At 34.3% G+C, this 13,562-nt stretch overlaps 3 protein-coding genes across 8 annotated transcripts; 1 reads left to right on the forward strand and 2 right to left on the reverse strand.

The window, feature by feature from the left end:
- Positions 1-586: 586 nt before the first annotated feature.
- Positions 587-4,172, reverse strand: LOC111479183 (pentatricopeptide repeat-containing protein At1g80150, mitochondrial-like). Of its 6 annotated transcripts, none has more exons than XM_023123730.1 (4): positions 2,284-4,172; positions 1,738-1,871; positions 1,111-1,337; positions 587-1,027 (listed from the first exon to the last, which is right to left on the reverse strand). In XM_023123730.1, the coding sequence occupies exon 1, from the start codon at positions 3,703-3,705 to the stop codon at positions 2,506-2,508; it is 1,200 nt and encodes a 399-aa protein (XP_022979498.1). In that variant the 5' UTR covers positions 3,706-4,172; the 3' UTR covers positions 587-1,027; positions 1,111-1,337; positions 1,738-1,871; positions 2,284-2,505. The 6 variants fall into 6 exon arrangements, with proteins under 6 accessions (XP_022979498.1, XP_022979501.1, XP_022979502.1 ...); XM_023123733.1 differs by having other exon boundaries at positions 587-1,030; XM_023123734.1 differs by having other exon boundaries at positions 587-1,337; positions 1,738-1,815.
- A 575-nt stretch (positions 4,173-4,747) lies between these two features.
- Positions 4,748-7,281, reverse strand: LOC111479232 (probable polygalacturonase At3g15720). The gene is given in 9 exon segments (XM_023123787.1): positions 4,748-4,788; positions 4,791-4,855; positions 4,933-5,014; positions 5,250-5,457; positions 5,536-5,544; positions 5,547-5,702; positions 5,775-5,909; positions 5,984-6,218; positions 7,217-7,281. Coding segments are annotated over 9 exon segments (996 nt in total).
- A 152-nt stretch (positions 7,282-7,433) lies between these two features.
- On the forward strand, positions 7,434-8,228 carry LOC111479184. The gene is made up of 2 exons (XM_023123735.1): positions 7,434-7,727; positions 7,906-8,228. The coding sequence occupies exons 1-2, from the start codon at positions 7,583-7,585 to the stop codon at positions 8,142-8,144; spliced, it is 384 nt and encodes a 127-aa protein (XP_022979503.1). The 5' UTR covers positions 7,434-7,582; the 3' UTR covers positions 8,145-8,228.
- Positions 8,229-13,562: the final 5,334 nt, after the last annotated feature.

Below are 13,562 nucleotides of genomic sequence, written 5' to 3' on the forward strand. Positions count from 1 at the left end.
TAAAGATAAAACATATTGAAAGGACTTGTGTTGGTCTATCGAGATAGTTTTCACTCTTACGAGCGAGAATTAAGTAATGTGACCATGTCACAAGGGATGCAAGGGAATATCGAGGCTATCAGGTGCCAAAATCATATTCTAAATCTTGATAGTAAGATGTGGTGTGGTTTGTGGACATACCAACGTGAAAGCTAGTGTACATGTGACACTTGAGTAAAGGAGAGACACATGAACGAACTAAGACCATCCGAATGAGAGCGATTTTGAAGATAGGATGACAAAGAAAGGTTTAAAGGAAATGAAAGTTAATACCTATATCAATAAAATGCACATATCTTTTCCATGGCTGAATTATAAAAACTTCATTTTTTAGCCTGTTTTGCTTGGAGCAATTCTATATTGGGTGACATCCTAAAAATTTTCCTAGAATGCATACGAAGACTTGTGTTCGTGGCCCCTTGTTCACATCTCAATTAGCAAAAATCTGAGGCCCTAATATACTCCCTGTAGCCATGAACAAGAGTAAGTGTACTTACCAACTTCATGGTTAATGGTAAGAATATATAGAAAAAGAATAAATCAGATATGAACAATAGCCTTACAACAGTATCTTTATTATCTCAATTTTCTATTATCATCAAATTCTTATCAAATATGAACAGTTACAAATGATTCAAATCAAAACAATTTCCTCTTAAACATTTACATCAGACGGTTACCCAAAATATGGCACACTCCTGCTGTAGTCTCCATTTCCCCTTACCTAATGACAGGAAAATACACAGGAAAATGCTGAGACAAGAACAGAATTCATGGCAGAGAAACACAGATGCCCAATAAAAGATCTCATTTGAAAGAAAAACAAAGGATCTAACAAGCATTCAAGTTGAAGCACAGACAGCCACTGCTCCTGCATGTTCTTCATCTCCATTTAAGTCAACACTCGAGAGATCACCTAACCACCAGTCGAGATGCACGCTAACTAAAAGTTTTCGCCTGAGTTTTGCATCAAATATTAGCTCATGAACTTCTGCCAATAACATAACTTGATCAGGGAAGAATAAGAGGTGGAATCAAGTTCATTGTTCGAATACTCAAATACAGCCTCACCTGAAGAAACCTCGCCCAACCAACACAGCAGAGAGAGTGAACCTCCCCTAGTGTCCATGGACATTAGTGATTGCTCATCGAAAGGGAAAGTGCACCGACATGCTACCATCTGTAAGTTGCATAATGCAATTTTTATTCTACTCTCTCTCCACCTAATCCGAATGGCGGAAGACGATGTATTTGGACACACAGGAAGCTTCAGAAATCATTAATCTGCCATTGGCTTTCTAGAGGTAAAAGGGCACCAGATTTATAATCAACATAACAGCGGAGACGCAATGCATATACATGTATTTCACATTATCTCTAACCATCTACTTTTATCCTTGGCTTTTTTCAGATTAGTTTCTTGTCCATACACTAGATAGAAGTATCATAATAAAACTCTCGTGTGAGTGTCAAGTTACCCTGATTATCCAACAGAGCATGAATTCAAGCAATGGTAAGAGGAAGATAAGCACAAATGCTTCAAACTACAAGAATTCAGTAGCTATATCTGAATAGGTAACAAAATCTAATCTAATCTAATGACCTCTGAGTGATGTTTTAATTCTACCTAATGAATGGTTATCGATAAATATGCTTGGAAATGATATTCAGAAATGATGACAGAAAATTTGAAATTACCTACGTAGCATTCAAAAATATCCAACAGGAAAGATTTTTCCCTTATTCCTATTGCCATTGCGTTTGAAAGCACCGATGCTGGAATGATGAAAGATGATTCGAATGTAGAAAGTTATAACACAGTTGCGACATCTCTGTGATATCATAAACAGGATAAGAAAAAAGAAAGCACCATCTGACAAGAATAAAGCTATAACAAATAACACATGCTGAATGATATCCCAATAAAACATCGATAAAATCCACAGGAAGATTGCACTTCATCAAAACAAAACTATAACGTCAGATGTCACTTTTATGAGATTTTTTTTGCTGTAATCCAAGCATAACAGAAGCTCTACAAATGAATCTAGGAGTAAATATTGAAAATTAAGTTGATTTCAAAAATACGATATTGTATAAACAACGAGCACATGCAAAACTACGTGTACAAACAGTTGGTAACATTACAAATTGAATCGAGGATAGCATACTGTGTACTTGGGAAAGCATTTGTGTCGCCTAAGTACGTGTAGACTAGATAGAGAGATTTGCACAGTAACTCACAGAGAACATCAGCTGGTCCATTCAGAACTCTCATCTTGAGACATACTTTATTGAGATGGTAGAACAAATTACTGAGAAAATGAGAAACCTTTTGAAGATGTAACCCCATAAAAAATCAGTGTCCAATTAACTTTGTAATTTATAAATGGAAGTAAAGAAAGAATATGAGCTCCTTTTGAGCTTTCTGCTAGATTCATCTAGTACCAGTCTACAGATCTCTTTTCAGCCATTGGCCATTGTGGTATTCAAAGCTTCCAACTGAGTTGTAGAGAAAGGAGGCACCCTTTTCCTTGCCAATGATAGGATCAACTGAGCCTTACCAGGCTGCCCCATCTTGTTGAGACCTTTAAGTAATGAATGAATTGTATCAATGTTTGGAAACCAATTCTTGGTCATGGCATCTTTGCACATTGTATATGCCATGTTGAAATCCCCACTTCTGCATAGGTAATGAATCATGGTTTGATAAATTTTGACATTTGGTTTATATCCACTCCCATGTAAAGCAGAATAAACCCTTTTCGCCATATCAAGAAACCCGGCTTGGCAAAAACCTTTTATTACCAGATTGTAAGTAACCTCATCAGGTACAATCCCAATGTTCCTCATCACATTCATCAATTTATTAGCATCCCATGCTCGTCTCCTGTCAACCAAATATTGAATTCTCACATTGAAAGAAGCAAGATTGGGCAAACAACCCCTCAAAACCATTAGATTCCACAGACCATTACTAATTTCACATTGATTGTACTTGTACAAAGCCGAAATTAATGTCGTATAGGTAACCACATCTGGTCTTATTCCCACCTTCTCCATTTCTAAGATGAGAAGATAAGCTCTATTTAAAATACCCATGTCACAAAAAGCCTTAACAACAATGTTAACAGAAATTATATCCAACTCAATATTGAATTTTTCTGGAGCTTCTCTCAAAAATGCCTCGAGAGCTCCTAAATCACGGGCCTTCATCAAAACCTTAAGCACCGCATTAAACGACTTAACAGTCCTACTGCATCCATATAAGTGCATATTATAAAAAGTGTCAACAGCATGCTTGATCATCTCAGCCTTACCATATAGCACTATAATCCTTATAATGAATCCTTCACGGCGCCCCTGTGGAAGAGTCTTCTGATGCTCAAGTAAATGCTCAATGTAATCAAAGCGACGAGCTCCAGCCAGTCGAGACACAGTGTCTTCAAAAGCAAATCGATTCTCAATCACAAGCCGATTGTGCGCATTGGCTTTAAACAGATGGAACAGCTTCTCAGGGTCCCGCTCTGCTTTAAGCTTTATAAGGGCAGGCTCCTCGACGGGTTTCGAGTTCTGAACGTGATTCAACACAGCCATAGAGGTCTCTGTAGATACAATGACGGTAGCAGCATGGCAGAATCTGCGAATAGGTCGCAGAGAGAGCATGTTCTAGGCGTCTCCTCAGGAAAAAGAAATCTACCCGTCCATCAAAATCAAGATCTAAATCATATTCTTGAGAAAATAGCCACTGCCCCCAATAACAAACTGAAAAACCAAGAAGTAGCAGTGATTTCCAGAAATTCAACCACACCCAGAAGCCAAATCCGACAAATTAATCTCGAAGAACTCTAATCCGTGCATAAACAGCGAGAATGTAAAGAACAGTGATGCAATAACACAAAGAATAATAGAAAAACAATAAGATTTGTTCAGAAAGAAAACGAAAGGGGGCGATTCAGAGAAAAAACCGCCGTGCAAAGAATTGAGATTGGTGTTTGAAGAGGCGAAGGACTGCTGTAAGGGATCCACGCGGGGGAAAGGTCAGAAATTTTACAGGGTTGGATATATTTGTTATTTTCTGGTAGGGTTTTGGGGGTTTAGGTTTCGGTTCGCAAATTGCCATTGTATTTGAACTCATACTTGTAGCGATGAAGGTCCACCATAAGCTCTATGCGCTGCTCAAATAGGCGGAGATCAATATTTACCCTAATTTGTATCCATGTGAGTTATACACTTCTAAATTAGGGATTTAATTGATCGGGATGGTCGGGTTAACAATCCAACTCAACTTTAACTCTTTATTTTTTTTGAGTTGGTCTGAGTTCATCTTACCACTATATCGAAAAAAATATAATTCAACCAAACTCTGTTCTCAAAGAAAAATTATGTTTGGATTGGATAGTCTAAATTGTTCAAGTCTATCATGTCATAAAAAATAATAAAAATATTTTTATTTTTTTTTGAAAATATCGATAAATTTATATTTTATTTCAATATCATTTAATCATTAGTATAGGGAAGAAGATTACAGGCCATGTTTCTTGAATCTACCTCGTTTTTGTAATCTTTTTTTCCGTTGCAGTAATACTGGTTGATTATGATTGGGTTGCGAACTTGGTCTAGTGTGATTCCTCCCTATATTGAAGAAGAGACATGAACACAATTCTTAATGTTTTAAGACATCATCAAATCAAGATTTAGTATTAACCTACCATGTTTTTATCCTTGCTTCATACATAGTTCCTTTCAATGACAATCTTGAACTCTCACTTCTTCTCCAGCGGATGTCTCCCCGTCTTCTCCCAAGCTACCAATACTGAAACAAATAGCCTTCTTAAGCAAGACGTTTCCTCGAGAAGCAAGTAACATATAGTAGTTTTTAAGTGATTAAACCTTATGCCATGACCAGGTCCACACTCGATGTTTGCTAGGTGGATATTGGAAGAGCCTTCACTAATAGCAATACAATCATCACCTGTTATAGTTATAGTAGATACAATTGAAAAATCAATTCCAGAATCACGAGTCTCTACAATAGTATGATATTGTCCATTTTGAGCATAAGCTTTCATGGGTTTGCTTTTGGTTTCCCCAAAAGGTCTCATACCACAGATATATTCCTTATAAACCCATGATCAGCCAACGTGGGACTCCCTCCCAACAATTCTCAACAAACTAAACTGAATTAATATATACTGGGATTGCACTACCTGTTGCAATACTACAATTCTGAATCTTAACATCGGTTGAATAGGCAACATCAATACCATCAGTATTGGGACTATCTTCAGGTGCTAGTATGTTTAATTGAGAGATAGAAGCATGATTGCAACGAACAATATGCATATGACTTTTAGGACTATTAATATGCGTTAATCCAGAAAGACGAAGATGGTCACAATCGTAAACAGCCAACGCCTGTAATCACAATACATATTCAATTGAAACACTCCCACATAAACGTAAGTAACAATTGGTATGACGATTGTAATGAACCGTGGGTCGTCATTTGATTTTCGATGCCACCAACCAGCTCCTTGCCCATCAATTTGGCCACTCCCTTGTATGTCAAGTCCGCTCACATTGGCAAACCACAACCAATTCTTCACCTTAAACTCTTTCCAATCATCAACATCACTTGGAGCCACAACCTTTCCAAGGATCTGCACATCCCAAGTAAGTTACCATAACCATATGAACATAACGTAAAGCAAAGCTAGGAAAAGGCTAATTACTTTAACCCCGACATTGGAGGACATGCATGGGCCTTCAAACTTCACTGGATTCAACAAGAATGTCTTGGAAGATGGCACCAACATAGCTGAGGGCGTTGCAGCCTTACAAGCAGCCATCCAAGCCTTCAAAAATGCCTTTAAACAATGAATCATATCAGAAAACAATAGCTTTAGATGCATAATTTGAGGGTTTGAGTGAGTATATTTACTCGTGAATCATCTGTTTTTCCATCCCCAGCTGCCCCATAATGAACCACATCGATGTTCTTATACTCTACATTAGGACCATCGTTGCCTTTTGGATCATCATTGCCTTTTGGATCATCATTGCCTTGTGGATGATGGTGAAGAGTTTTTAATCCAAATATCAAGCAAATCACGAGTACTAACACCACCAAAAACCTATCTGCAACTAAAAATATCAATTTCAAGTTGTAAATAAGCCTAAAGAAGTTGGGTTTCATGAGAAATTACCAGCAATTTCTTAATCATTGTGGCGAAATTCAAGCACATGTTCTTGAAATTAGAATCCGTGCTTCATTTTATACTCATAATAGTGGCTGATGATTTTTGCATTGAAAATTGAATTAACATAATAAGTTTGAGGATTTAAAAAATTAATGACGAGATTGACAATTATGAAAATAAGTTTACACGTGGCCCAATGGAAATGGTGGAAACTTGGCAAAGTATAGAAGACGACACGTCGGAAAGAAGTGGAAAATTTAGATACTTGCATTGTCCAGTTGGGCCACTACTATTACGACATGTTGTCCAATATTGCTTGCCGACATCTGGGTTGTTGCCTCCACCAACTGTCAATCATGCATCTCTTCTCTTGTCGCTCTTTCACATAAAATAAATCAATTATCCTAAGTTTATAATTCTGCCCCTCATCTTTAATGAATTTCTATTTTTGGTCCCTCAAAACCCAATAAATTTCAAAGTTAGTCACCAAAAGAAAATTTCAGGCTAAAATAACATTTTGTGAGTAATTTTTATATTCTTCCAATAAATCTATTATTATTCTTATTATTATTATTATTTTTGTTGTTATTTTAAAGTATTATCTATTTCACGTGCCCCTTATAATATTTTTTAGAAGGCATGAAAATTATTATTATTTAACCAATTTCCATAAAAATAAATTTATTTTCAAATGATAAATTTAAGATCTATAATCCATGATGGATGAAATTTGAAGTTGAAAGGGTGGTTTTGCAATTATTTAAAAGACGTGAAAATAAATATAAAAAAAAGTGAGGGGGGGGTAAGAAAAAGAAAACTAATGCATGCCACGTGTCAGGTAGGAGTTGGTAGCAGAGTTTAAAATAAACAGAAATTATATAGAGTGGGTCCCACCTGAGTTTGACCGTTTTCTGAGAAGTCTTGTTTTTGTGGGGGGTTGAATGAAAGTTGACTGCTTCAATCTTCATGTTTACCTCAACGCTCCCACCGCCTTTCTCTGCCACGCTTTGCCCCCATCACCATCACTCACACTTCTCATTATTATTTTAATACTTCTATAATTTTTAATTTGGTATATTTTTTTTTAAGTAAATTATAAAAATTTCAACCAATAAGACAAAGCCACGATAATTTATACTGAAAATAAATAATATCCTACCATTATAAAGAGGGTATTTAAAGAAGAGAGAGTTAGAATCTTAGAGTTTGTTTGTGTTTCTAGACAAGTGTAGAGGGCCACGCATGCAATTAAAATCTCCATCTTCATCTCCCCCACTTGCCAACTAAATTCCACCATCCATTTTCAAAACAATACCCAAAATAAACACCTTCCGCCACCCATGTCTTCCATTCTCACCTCTCAAGGTCTCGTCATTGCCACCGCCATGGTCGTCTCCTCCACCGCTCTCTTCCTCGCCTTCTCCAAGCACCACAAGATCAATCCCCTCCCTTCCAAAGCCCTTCTTTCTTCCTGCTTTTCCTCTGGTAAATCCCCTTTTCTTTTCTTCAATCATGTTTTGAACATAAGAAGCTGAATCTTGGTGGGTTTTTGATGTTGAATTAACTTAAAACTTGATGGGTTTTTGTGAAGTTTGTGTTTTTAGTGTTGTTTTGAAGATTTGGGGCTGAAATTTTGGTGGGTTTTTGATGTTTTTGTGTTTAGACAAGAGGAAGAAGAAGAAGAAGAAGAAGAAGAAGGTGAGATTTGCAGAGGATGTGAAGGAGCCAAAAGGGAATGGAGAAGAGTACAGAAGAGAGCACGATGAGAGAGTGGGTATGGCGGAAAGAAGAAGAACAACAACAAGTAGCAGCTGCTGTCGAAATGAAATTCCTGCAAATCGTGTTGCTTTGTATAATGGAATGCTCAAACAACGATCGCTAAGAACCCAATGTTCATTTTGATCAAAACTCTCTGTTTTTACCCTTTTTCTTTCTTCTTCTTTCGTTTCTTCTCTTCTTTTCTCTGTTTCAGGAAGAAAAAAAAAAGTGTGAAAAATCTAGCTTTTCTGTGGCTGTAGATGAACGGTAGAGATTCAGTCCCACCCACCCAACTTTTTTTTTTTTTTTTTTTTTTTTTTTTTTTTTTTTTTTTTTTTTTTTTTTTTTTTTTTTTTTTTTTTTCATTTCAGTAAAAAATCATAATGAAATTATGATAATTTCATTTTTCTCTCCTACATAGGATAAGTTTTGTCATATGGTTACGATATCAACATCGATGTTATTTTCCATACGAGTATAGCTTAGCAATTAAAATCTATATTGATCGACTTGCAACCAATAAAACATGGACCAATGTTCAATTTCATGATAACCTTTAACATGTAGATTTTTGCATTCTTTAACCGTTTTGAAAAGAAAAAAAAAAAGTTAGAAGGGTTTTTGTTGATTAGATCATTGGTCGAGTTTTGCTTGTTCATCGACTTGGGAGGTGGAAATAGTAAGAATGTTGGCAAGTCGTTGAAGATCGGACAAAGTAATCATTGCACGCTCGATTGAGTTCATATAGTCATCATTCTTCTCGTCCTATTGCCACAAAATTTCCCGAAAGAATTTGAAGTTTGGAACTTTATCCCAAGAGTTATCATCTTTTGGAACTCATGCAATGGTGTGTGATCATTTAGTTATGATTTACTTCTTCAGTCATGCATTGTACAAACGTGTACATTTGTGTTTTTTTCTTACATTCTTTTTCTTCGATTTCAATTGTATGAGTGCGTGCTATTGTTGGATCGGTATGGCAACCCTAGAGGGGGGGTGAATAGGGTTTTAACGATAAAAGTGTTCAAACTTGATTAATTTTTCTAATGATAAAACTTTTTACAAATAAGTAGAAGATGATAATTACTAAAACAAAATAATTCAAGTCAAAACAATAATCAAGTAGAACATGCAATAAACATAATAATAATCTTGAAATTAAATAGGAAAGAGTTAGAGAAAATGACACCGTAGTTTTATAGTGGTTCGGTCAAACTCGACCTACTCCACTCCCCAAGCGCCTCTTGGGAATTTGAATAAAGAACTTTTCCGACTCTTTCCACGGATCAGAGCCAAACCGGTACACCGCTCTTTTTACGAGTTCAAGAGCAAACTCAATCCTTTCAACGACGCAGGATCAAACCGATACAAGTATTTGAGTTTGATAATAACACACCACAACTCTCTCAAAGAGTAGATTTACAATTTGGGATACTGACAACTATTTCCTCACAATATAATAATAATCCCTCTCAAGAATAAGATGAAAAGAAATAAACTTGTAAGCTTGGAGAGAGCAATAAACAATGGAGACTTTGAACAAATGAGGATTGAAGAATGTATGTAAGTTGTATATCTTAAAAATGTGGGGAAGATGAGTTTATATAGAGGAGAAAAGTGGCAAAATGTAGGATTGAATATTGACCATTGGATTGTGTTAGGAATAATGGAAGGTGGAGATTAAAAGTAATTAAGTAAGAAAATTTTCTAAATTCATTTATTTCAAAATTTTAATATAATAGTAATATAATATAATAATAATAAAAAGTTATGTGAGTAACGGTAAAATGTAATTCAAAATTTATTATAAATATAATAATATAATAATAATAAAAATGATGTGAGTAACTACCAAAATTTTAAAATATAATAATATAATAATATAATATAGTAATAATAAAATTCGATGTGAGTAACGGTTATATTCAAATTTATATTTGTAAAAATAATTTTATTTAGAAATGTAATAATAAGAAAAACTCCACCATGTGTTACTCTTCCAATATTATAAATGTCATACTTTGATATATTTTGATTTGTCCATCATTTTGATTTTGTTGCCACATCATCACGTCGGGTATGTTGTCTCGACTCTAATTTCTTCGTTTTAGCTCTGATTTGAGTAATTGAAAAGTTGTTGTAATCGTTATTCCCGACCTTATACTGTGGACAGTTCAAAAAACTGAAAATAGTTAATAATTAAAAGTAGGTTTGTTATCATCAAAACATCAATAATTAATTCATTGAAATTAATTAATGTGAGATCAAGGGCCAATAAGCCAACAATCTCCCCCTTTTTGATGATGACAAATCATTTAAAGAAAAATTCATAAAAACCAATAATACAACATCCATGTAATAATATCACTACATACTAATATATTATCATAAATTTCACTCAAGAGCATATTCTCCCTTATATTAATGCCTCAAGAAATTATGAAACACCAAGTAAATGATTCATAAATTATAAAATAACAAATTTAGAACATATTTTTCTTAATTTTCTCCCCCTTTGTAATCATCAAAATGAACAATTGAAAGAGAATGCATTTAATAATGACATAATGGCTCCCCCTAAAAACATGCATTCAAAAATTATAAAATTCAAGATATATCACAACGAATAATACCAAGCTCAAGCCTATTTTTGCAAAAAATTTCTTCATTCAATGGCTTGGTGAAAATATCGGCCAGTTGATTATTAGAGTTTACAAAATCAAGAATAATATGTCCATTTTGCACATGCTCTCTAATAAAATGATGTCTAATGTCAATATGTTTAGTTCTAGAATGATGAATAGGATTTTTAGTTAAATTAATAGCACTTGTATTATCACAAAATATAGGCACACTATGAAACTTTAATCCAAAATCACAAAGAGTTTGTTTCATCCAAAGAATTTGAGCACAGCAACTAGCAACCGCAATATATTCCGCTTCGGTAGTAGATAAGGCAACCGAATTTTGCTTTTTACTAAACCAAGAAACTAAGGAACTACCAAGAAATTGACAAGTTCCACTAGTACTTTTACGATCAAGTAAGCTTCCGGCAAAATCTGCATCAGAATATCCTACCAATTTAAATTCAACATTTCTAGGATACCACAATCCTAGATCAATAGTTCCAAGCAAATATTTAAATATTCTCTTAACGGCATGTAAATGAGATTCCTTAGGACAAGATTGAAATCTAGCACAAAGACATACACTAAACATAATATCGGGTCTACTAGCGGTCAAGTAAAGTAAAGATCCAATCATACCTCGATAAGCTTTAATATCCACACTTTTACCTTTTTCATCCTTGTCAAGCTTAGTGGATGTGCTCATGGGAGTTCTTGCAATCTTACCTCCATTGAACTTGAATCTTTTGAGCAAATCTTTAGTGTATTTCTCTTGATTGATGAAGATACCATTCTTGAGTTGTTTGATTTGAAGTCCAAGAAAGAAACTGAGTTCTCCCATCATACTCATCTCAAACTCACTATGCATACATTTAGAAAATTCTTCACATAAAGAAGGATTAGTAGAACCAAATATGATATCATCCACATATATTTGCACTAATAGCATATCGTTTTCTTTAATCTTAATAAAGAGTGTAGTGTCGAGTTTGCCCATTTTAAAATCATTCCCAATAAGAAAATTACTAAGTCTATCATACCAAGCTCTTGGAGCTTGTTTTAAGCCATAAAGAGCCTTTTTCAACTTATAGACATGATGAGGAAATTCTACATTTTCAAATCCGGGAGGTTGTTCTACATAAACTTCCTCCATAATATAACCATTCAAAAATGCACTTTTCACATCCATTTGATATAATACAAAATTTTTGTAAGAAGCAAAAGCAAGTAACATTCTAATAGCTTCTAATCTAGCAACGGGTGCAAAAGTTTCTTCATAATCTATGCCTTCCTCTTGACAATAACCTTGAGCTACAAGCCTAGCTTTATTTCTAATGATATTCCCATTTTCATCCATTTTATTTCTAAAAACCCATTTGGTTCCAATAATAGAAGTATTAGATGGCCTATGGACTAATTCCCAAACTTTGTTCCTTTCAAATTGATTTAGCTCTTCTTGCATGGCTAAAATCCAAAACTCATCATTTTCGGCATCCTTAAGACTTTTTGGTTCAATTTGAGAAACAAAAGCAAGATTATTAAATAAATTAATAGAAGAGCGAGTTTTCACACCTTGTTCGAGATCACCAAGAATCAAGTCCTTGGGATGAGACAAGGCATACCTCCATTCTTTTGGCATTGATGAAGAACCTTCTTCCTTTAAGCTCATCTCTTCTTTACTCGTAACAATTTCTTTGCCGTTGTCACTAACGAGTAAATCTCCAAAATTTCTTTCTAAATCATCACTACAAATAGACTCATTAGAAATATTATTGCAAGATTCATCAAATACCACATGCATAGATTCTTCAATAACTAAAGTTCTCTTATTGAAAATTCTATAAGCTTTACTAGTAGATGAATAGCCAAGAAAAATACCAATATCCGTTTTTGAATCAAACTTTCCAAGCTTTTCTTTGTTGTTCAAAATAAAACATTTACAACCAAAAACTTTGAAATACCCAACATTTGGAATTTTGTTATGCCAGAGTTCATAAGGAGTTTTATTTAATGAAGGTCTAATTAAAACTCTATTTAAAATATAACAAGCGGTATTAACGGCTTCCGCCCAAAAATATTTAGGTAAATCATACTCATTTAACATTGATCTAGCAAATTCTTGTAAAGTACGATTTTTCCTTTCAACCACACCGTTTTGTTGAGGAGTCCTTGGAGAGGAGAAGTCATGAGAAAAACCATTATCTTCACAAAATTTTTCAAAGGCAACACTGTTAAATTCTCCCCCATGGTCACTCCTAATTTTAGTAATTAAAAACCCTTTTTCATTTTGAACTCTTTTTACAAAACTAGCAAATCTTTTCAAAACATCATTCTTATGTTTTATCATCAAAACCCAAGTAAATCTTGAAAAATCATCCACTATCACAAAAGCATAATAATTTCCTCCATAACTAGCTATTTTAGAAGGGCCAAATAAGTCTATATGGAGTAGTTGAAGAGGTCTAGTAGTAGAAATCATATTTTTAGATTTGAAAGAAGACTTAGTTTGCTTACCCATTTGACAAGCGTCACAAATTTTATCTTTTTCAAATTTAAGTTGAGGGAGACCTCTCACTAATGAATTTTTTGAAATATTTGAAATCAAGTACATACTAGCATGTCCTAGTCTTCTATGCCATAGCCAAGAGTTATCAAGCAAAACCGAAAGACATTTATCATTTGTAGGACAATCATTCAAATCAATAGTATACACATTATCGTCTCTATTTCCTACAAACAAAACTTTTCTATCACTAGCATTTTCAATTATGCAATTATTCTTATCAAATACAACTCTAAAACATTTATCACATAATTGACTAATGCTAAGTAAGTCATGCTTTAAACCATCAACTAACAATACATTTTTAATGAGAGTACAAGAGTCATTACCTATAGTACCCTTACCAATTATTTTACCCTTCTTGTTATCACC

The sequence above is a fragment of the Cucurbita maxima genome, unplaced genomic scaffold (genome assembly GCF_002738345.1).
Source record: "Cucurbita maxima cultivar Rimu unplaced genomic scaffold, Cmax_1.0 Cma_Scf00005, whole genome shotgun sequence".
NCBI classification, from domain to species: domain Eukaryota; kingdom Viridiplantae; phylum Streptophyta; class Magnoliopsida; order Cucurbitales; family Cucurbitaceae; genus Cucurbita; species Cucurbita maxima.

Coding starts and splice junctions, on each gene's coding strand:
- LOC111479184 (XM_023123735.1), top strand. CDS start 7,583: ATGTCTTCCATTCTCACCTCTCAAGGTCTCGTCATTGCCACCGCCATG. Junction 7,728..7,905: donor TTCTTCCTGCTTTTCCTCTG/GTAAATCCCCTT, acceptor TTTTGTGTTTAG/ACAAGAGGAAGAAGAAGAAG.
- LOC111479183 (XM_023123734.1), bottom strand. CDS start 3,705: ATGCTCTCTCTGCGACCTATTCGCAGATTCTGCCATGCTGCTACCGTC.